Source organism: Carassius auratus, chromosome 4 (assembly GCF_003368295.1).
Source record: "Carassius auratus strain Wakin chromosome 4, ASM336829v1, whole genome shotgun sequence".
Taxonomy (NCBI): Eukaryota; Metazoa; Chordata; class Actinopteri; order Cypriniformes; family Cyprinidae; genus Carassius; species Carassius auratus.
Window position 1 is genome coordinate 15,393,170 of NC_039246.1, and position 7,841 is coordinate 15,401,010.

Sequence of the window (7,841 nt, forward strand, 5' to 3'; positions counted from 1 at the left end):
GTTAAACAAATAAAATGACAAATTTTGTATTAATTTATATGTTGTGTGGTTATTTATAAAATGCACAAACAAAAAGATGATGTTCAAACATGTTTTGAATAATGAATGAATAAATGAAAAAAATAAATAAATAAACAAGTAAATAAAAAAATTGTCATTATTAAAAAATATTCAATTCAAGAAAGTGATAGCCACTCTACTGATGGGAAACTTTAGTTTTTTGACATTAGTTCAAATTAATTTTGTAAAATGCAAAATATACATAAAATAATAATCTAAGATACCTTAGTATTTAACATTTCTTTGTGCTTTGCAATGAAGAGAAATATTGAAGGAATGTTTCTTTCCTTTATAAAAAACCCTCAAATAAATATACATATATAATAGGGTAACCAATTTTTCCAGTTTAAATGCGTTAAAAATATTTTATCCCAGTTAAACCAGGGGTGGGGCTAGGGTTGGCCACCCTACTCACAATTGCTTCTTCTGGCTCTTTTTTTCTCAAAAATAATTGCTTTTATTTAAATGCAGAGCATCTGTATGGCCACATCAAGTGTTTTCAGACACACACTCCACTTCGCCTCCGCTTCAGGCGCTAGTCAAACAAGTGCAGAAAATCTACAGGTAATGAGGGAACTTGAGTAGAACAGCACTGAACTGCGGTCAGATGATTAAAAAAAACTAATTTCCTGTCCTGTCAGCTGTTATACAGTGCTCGTAGAATGTGCTCTTCTATAGCATGCACAAATACATGTATCAACCTTAAAGCGTGTATGAAACTACGAGCATACATATCAGATCTGTGTCATGTTCAGCAGCAAGAGCTCTTAAAGTAATAGCAGCCAAAAAAATTTAAATAATAGCCCAGCTGATTCAATGTCTGTTAATCAAAGAACAAAAGAAAAGATCAAAAATCAATTTAATTTAGTATTTTGTGTTTGCTAACTTTACGTATATTTCTGTTTCCTACTTGCTGAAGGAAGGGCACAGTAAATATGACATTTATTATAATGGATTTATATGAAGATTGTCATAAATTCACTTAAATTAGAAGTTGTTATTTTTAAAATAATTGATAATAATTAGTTAATAATTGTTAAAATTGATATCTTTCAATTATACTGTAATGTTAAATGCCATTAGGCAGTGGGTAACATTAGGGGGAGAAAGAAACAGTAGTATATTAATACTGGCCTTTAGTCATAAAAAAGATACCGTTAAACAAATATTAAAAATATATACTGCCTTTATGTATTTCTACTATAGTTTGAAGCTTTGTGGCAGCTTTGTGGCTCTCTGATCACTGTTAAGTTCATATTATACAGACCTAGAGGCAGAAACTGAAATCAGCTAAACCTGTATTGAGGACTGTAAAAAGATGGACTAATGCAGCAGAGCAGGATTTACAAGCTTGTTTTGACCTCACTGATGAGCTCACAGAGACTGTAACAGCTTATATCAGTTTCTGTGAAGACACGTGCATACCTACCAGGACTCATTTAACCTACAACAATGACAAACCATAGTTCACTGAAAAATTCAGACAGCTCCGTCAGGCCAAAGAAGATGCTTGCAGGAATGGGGACAGATTCTTGTATAAACAAGTGAAATACACACTGGAAAAGGAAATCATAGTGGCAAAGAGGAATTATACTTGAAAGCTAAAGAACCAATTATTTTCCAGTTATCCTGCTTCAGTGTAGAAAGGTCTGAAAGACATCACCCATTACAAGATACCATCCCCCAGCATTTAGGAGAATCAACAACTGGCAGACAATCTGTATTAAGTTTTATTGCAGGTTGGAAAAATCCCATTCACACCTCCTGCAACCCCCCCCTCCCACGTCCAGCACTCCAGATCAGTGAAGATGAGGTGCGTAAGCCCGGGACACAACAAGCTGACAATCGGTCATTTGCTATCGTGGGGCCGACAGCGAGCAACAGTCGAGCTATTTCGTTTGGTGTGTTCCACTCGTCGGCGGCAGTTTGCCCGATTCAACATGTTTAATCAGTGTTGCGGACATCGGGGGCCATCAGCGAGAGTGAGAGCTCTGATTGGATGTTCAGTTTAGCAAAGCAGTCAGTGTCGAGAATTAAAGCAAAAGTGATGAAAACAAGTACGTGAATGAAAGCGGTACAGACAGAAGGCTGTTTAAATGTTACGTGATCTTTCCCAATCGTTCTAATATGTAAATGTTTTTCATAACAATATGAGGTGCTTAAAATGATTAAAGTTATCATTGTTACTGATAATCAAAATGGTAAGCAAGCACTGCGTATATCTGTTTTTACCTTGTACATCTTTGTTTCAGTTTCTACTTTTGAATGACAAATATATATTATAAATAGCTGCTGATATGAACAGCTCGTTCATCTTATGCATGCACAGAACGCACGTGTTAGTTAGCCGTCGGTCGTAGTCTGTGCGATGTGTTCCAGCGCAGCTTTTTGGTCTGACGCTGCTGACTTTCATCACAGCTAGTTCTTTGAAGCTGGCTTGGTGTGTCCCGGCCTTTAAGAAAAAACAAGAAAAGAAAGGCACACAGAGCAGTGTTTCCGAGCAAACAGTTGGGACTACATTTCATCCTGCAACATCTAGACAGACAAGGGACTTATGTGAGAATCCTGTTTGAGGACTTCAGCTCGGATTTTAACAATATCATCTCAAACCTCCTCCTGCTTAAATTAACTCAGCTCTCTGTGCCCACATACATTTGTCAGTTGATCACCAGCTTCACTTCAGAAGGAACCCCCCTGCTCTCTCTCCACTCACCATCATGAACAGCACTGTAATGACAGTGGAGGACCTGGAGTGGGACAATCACATTGAGTCCGTTGTTAAAAAGGCCCAGCAGAGGTTTAACTTCCTTTGCCAGCTGAGGAAGTTCAACCTGCCACAAGAAACTCAACCTGCCATCTGAAACCTTCTACTGCACCATCATTGAATCCGTCCTCTGCACTTCTATAACTCTCTGGTTCAGCTCAGCCCAAATTTGACCTCAGAAGACTACAGTGGATAGACCAGACTGATGACTGAATCACTGATACAACCCTCCCTTCTCTCCAAGAACTGTACTCATCCCAGGGGTAACAAAAGGGCTAGCAAAATCACTGATGGACCCATCACACTCCCACTTTGAACTGTTGCCATCTGGTCGATGCTAAAGAGCAAACATACCTTGCAGTAAAGCTCATTCTGATTCTGAAGATTGAATGTGAAATTATTTCAATATAAAATTAGATTTATACATTTTAATGTTAGGTAGGATTAATCAATTCAGAAAAAAAAATTGCAATTAATTAAAGGGGTCATCAGATGCTACATGCACTTTTAGAAGTTTTTTTAACTGAAATGTGTGTTGGCAGTGTGTGTACACATCCACCCTATAATGATTAAGATCCACACAGTTTTTTTTTAATCTACTAAAATCTTGACCCCTTTCTCAAATTGAGGCGATCTCAGATGCCTATCATTGTGATGTCACACAGACAGGACCCTCCCACAATAGTTTGATTGACAGTGCCATTTCAGCACAGACTGGATTGGCGTCTTACCTTAGACCCACCCTGAGTGAGCTGTCATCAGTCCAACATTTTTTCAACGCCGAACCAGACGTAGACAAGAATATTGTTACGGCCAGCTCATAACCGCAACAAAGATGGGACAGCCACACCACTGAATTAATATAATAATTAATATTTATTACAAAATCTAGGGGTTTACACAATACAAAATGCAGACAACGATCGATCCTAAAACGAGGCAACTCGAGGCCAGCCGGAGATGATGTCAACTATCCCTGCCTCCTTTCATTGCATGAAACCACGTTATTTATCTCCACCTCCTAATGGGAGTCTGGTGTCCTGTATCTCTGCGGCCACCTACAACACAAGGAACAACAAAACCAACAAATACCAAGAAAGATAAACACACCCAATACCCATAACAATATCTTCTAAGCGATTGAGGTGATCTGTTGTTAGATGTTATAATGAACATAGCAGCTGTCATTTACTCCCGGTATGTGAGCCGCTGAAGATGCAGTGGATAAAAAACTTTCACAGAAAAAACAATTAACCTACAGAAAAAGTGAGTGCACATCGCCTTTCCTAATAATGTGCTAATTAGCAAGTTTCACGATGAATGTGGCTAAAGTAAACACTCGGAAGACAGGGGTAGGGTCAGGAGAGCTCATTAACATTTAAAGGAAAGGCTACAAAATAGCTTGCGTTTAAAAAGAGATGTTTTTGTCAGGGTGAAAAAGGGGTTAATAAAGGCCTTTGTAGTGAATCCATGCATTTTTGTAAGATAAATATCCAGATTTCAAACATAATAAACACTTTTTTTCTAACATCTGCTGATTGTGGGATGCGGAAGTCCTGCAGGCTGAAGATGGGCGCATGCATCACACGCAATGTTGGAGTTTCCTTAAAGTTTCCTTACTTAAGCAAAGGAAAACCAGTCTCCTTCTGGCTTATTTTGAAATCCTCCAACGTTTGTCTTTACAAATCCTCGTTTTGTGCTTCTAATTCGTGACCAGCGTTTTGTTCTCTCTCCAAACTTGTCACTAACCACGCATCACTGACGCACTACGTCATCCGCCTGCACATCTTCCGGTTTCCCACAATCACCAGAAGTTAGAAAAAAAGTGTTTATTACTTTTGATATCTGGATATTTATTACACGTCTTCAGAACTGTTCACAACAAACACCCGCTTAGCAAGGATAATTTTTCACATAACTCCGATTGGATTATTCTGAAGGAAGAAAGTCAGATATACCTAGGATGCTTCGAGGGTGAGTAGAAGATGGACGCATTTTCATTTCATGAACTAACCCTTTATCGATTGACAGCACTAATAATAACTTAACTTTTATCCAAATTATCTACATTGCAATCAAGTTGCACATTTTTGCGCTTCACACCTTCCCTCGGAATAAAACCTGTTACCGCCAACTTAATAGATACGATAAACAGTTCCTGAAACTTGCACAGTATACATAATCCATCCCTCAGCATACTGTGCACAGCTTCATCTACATCTTCAGCATGGTGTTAATATTTTTTGAGGTTCCGATTCAGAGAACTGATGTTTGTTGCTACACCACAGTATTTGAAGGGAAACTCAACTGAAAAACTACTGGCCACAGCCAGTAAGCTGTAGATTAAGCAAATTTACATCACCATAAATTTACCACCAATGCAGAGTAATGCATAAAGAAAGAAAAGTTCCAAAAATATGCAGTATGTTTAAATTAGCAGTATGCAGTATGTTTTTTTGGCTTTGCATTTGCAGCACCAAATATAAAAGGTACAAGCATACATGCACTTTCACACATTAAAAAAACGCTTGTGGTAAAAATGCATATGCAGACATATGCAATTACAGACATGCATGCAAACAATGCATATTAATGCACATTGATGGCAGATGGCAGTTAGATTTTTAATTGGCAGATACAAAAGTTGGCAGATATAAAACCAGTTGATACCCTTGATGGCAAGTTTCATTTTCACACAAACAAAATAATATCTGATAAAGATCTAACTTTCAGTTCGATAATGACTAATGACGTGCGCATGTCGAAAAAGCCCTCAACCCAGACATGATTGTCCGAAAGCAGACTGCAACCTTGGCTATTCTCAAAAGGCCACTGTGTCCAGTCATATGAACCCTTTAGAACCGTTCAAGTTACTCCTTGGTTACGGAGAGCATTACATCTCTGATTTAAAGGAAACCTTTATAGAAAAGTAGCCCACGGAAACCCCAAAACCTCCACTTCCTCCTTCATACTGTTTCTCTTTTTAGGTTGTGCACCTATATAAACCCCCGGCCCCTTTCCGCTCATCAACACTCACCTGCTGACTAGCATCAGGTCACAACGTTGCGCTTAAAGTCGCCAGATTCACAGCACTGCAACACAAACCCAAAGAATGGATTCTTGGCTCAACATGGTGCTGCTGTGTGGACTTCTGTTGATAGCATCTCTTCAGACAACCAAAGCGTTCAGATTTCCACGGTCCAAAAGCGACAAGATCCAAATGCTGAATACAAATATCCACAATCTGCAAGCGCATTATGTAAGTGATGTCTACTGTCATGAACTTCTGGAGCTGGTTTTAAAGCGACTTTGTGTAGGCAAGATGAATCACCTTAGATGCAACTCATATCTGTATTTTAGCTAATATTATCAAGCAGATCAGCTAATTCAGAAACCACATCTATTGCATGTTGAAATTTATGACAGTTTGATCTTAGAATAGGGGTAAAAAAAATCACAAGCAACGTAACATAATTTATTCACAATGGTTGCCGTTTTGTGCCCACCTTCTTTAGAATACAGGAGGACCAGAGTGGTTTGGAAAGTCTGTTTTTGTATCTCATCTGGATCAGCTGAATGTAAGTTTGTACTGTGCAAAAGTGCTAAAATGTGAAAATGCAATTTAATGTTTTTTAATGTTATGCTAATGATATTTGTTTCTTCTAGTCCAAGCCTTCCTGCACTTGTCAGGCACTGTTGCTTGAAAGAATGCTGAAAATCTATGAAGACATTTTCCAAGACATGTTGAACAAGTCTGAGGAGAAAGAAGTGAGAGACAATCTAAAAGATGTTATGACTGAGGTGTACAAGCTGAAACACAAGTACAGTGTAGAACATAAAGTAATGAGAGAGCTTCAGGACATTCATTCACTCAAGGTAAAAGTAAATAGAACAGAAGTCTACATTTTCAGTTTCTGAATTGCTGTTTTAAAGAAGTTACCACAGTATGATATGATATCTGACACATATGTTTGTTTTCTTAAAGGTGAAAAATGGAACAGTCCAAGGAGGGGCATTAAATGACTTTCTAATGGTGTTTTATCGGGCCTACACAGAAAAGCATCATCACAGGGTGCAATGAGAAGATCCAAAAGTCCTGTCTAGCATGTTGTAAACTAGTGCTTTGCTGTTGTATTAGCCTATTTATTTAAATTATATGGACATTGTTATTTATTTTTTTATTTTGTAATATACTCTACTGTACCATAACACAAAATAACTTAACTTAAAATCTAATTTATTCTTATCACAAGTGTGTTTGCATCAGTTACAGTGCACTGAAATGGTGAATTTTGGTTTCTTAACTGTGGATTTGCTTGAAATATTTTGTGAGCTTCAATGGCTGAATGGATAAAATAAATTTTTTTTTGCATTCATTTACGTTTTGGTTTGTTCAATTAAAAAAACGTCACGATACACACACAAACCCATGCAAACTGCATGATATTTGGGCAGACTTTCAGCTGATTTGCAGTCTAGAGGAGTTGATGCTAGAAAGCCAGAGCCAGTCTGCAGATATGGCCAGTTGGAGTTCAGAGAAAACTGCTGAGAAAAATGTATGATGTGCACAGAATGGATATTTTGAGCCAATTTTAGAACAGATACTTTTATTTGTCATTTGTCAACTATACGTGGCACATTTTTGGGTGTCAAAGTCTGGTAATATGTGATCAGAGACCTTAAGTGTAAGATGGCCAGTTTTTCTCTGTAACCTTTTACAAGGTCTGAAAGCGTATGATGTTGGATGTTTCAGATTTCTAAAGTCATGTAGTGTATTCCAGCTTTAAATATCTGACACATTAAAGAGTGAATGTCATACAAACAAGCACTAAAATTTTGAAGAAAAATGTCATTGATTGTATAAACTGGAAAAATGGCTAAGCATCCCTGTAGCTTAAACATTAGAGCATTGCACAAGTAACACAAAGGTCATGGGGTTAAATCCCAGGAAGTGCATGAACCAATAAAGTAACGCAATGTTGCTTTATATAGCACCCCCCTCAAGTTTGCTGAATAA

General features: G+C 37.7%; 1 protein-coding gene across 1 annotated transcript; it reads left to right on the top strand.

Moving 5' to 3' along the window:
• Positions 1-5,934: 5,934 nt before the first annotated feature.
• LOC113056363 (uncharacterized) lies at positions 5,935-7,145 on the top strand. Its single transcript, XM_026223110.1, has 4 exons — positions 5,935-6,083; positions 6,340-6,402; positions 6,491-6,700; positions 6,810-7,145. Exons 1-4 carry the CDS (start codon positions 5,937-5,939, stop codon positions 6,903-6,905), a joined length of 516 nt encoding a protein of 171 aa, XP_026078895.1. The 5' UTR covers positions 5,935-5,936; the 3' UTR covers positions 6,906-7,145.
• Positions 7,146-7,841: the final 696 nt, after the last annotated feature.

Bases quoted from the DNA above. Each gene is read 5' to 3' on its own strand.
- LOC113056363 (XM_026223110.1), top strand. From the start codon at position 5,937: ATGGATTCTTGGCTCAACATGGTGCTGCTGTGTGGACTTCTGTTGATA. The intron at 6,403-6,490 runs GTAAGTTTGTAC...TGTTTCTTCTAG, and splicing joins CTCATCTGGATCAGCTGAAT to TCCAAGCCTTCCTGCACTTG. The intron at 6,701-6,809 runs GTAAAAGTAAAT...GTTTTCTTAAAG, and splicing joins AGGACATTCATTCACTCAAG to GTGAAAAATGGAACAGTCCA.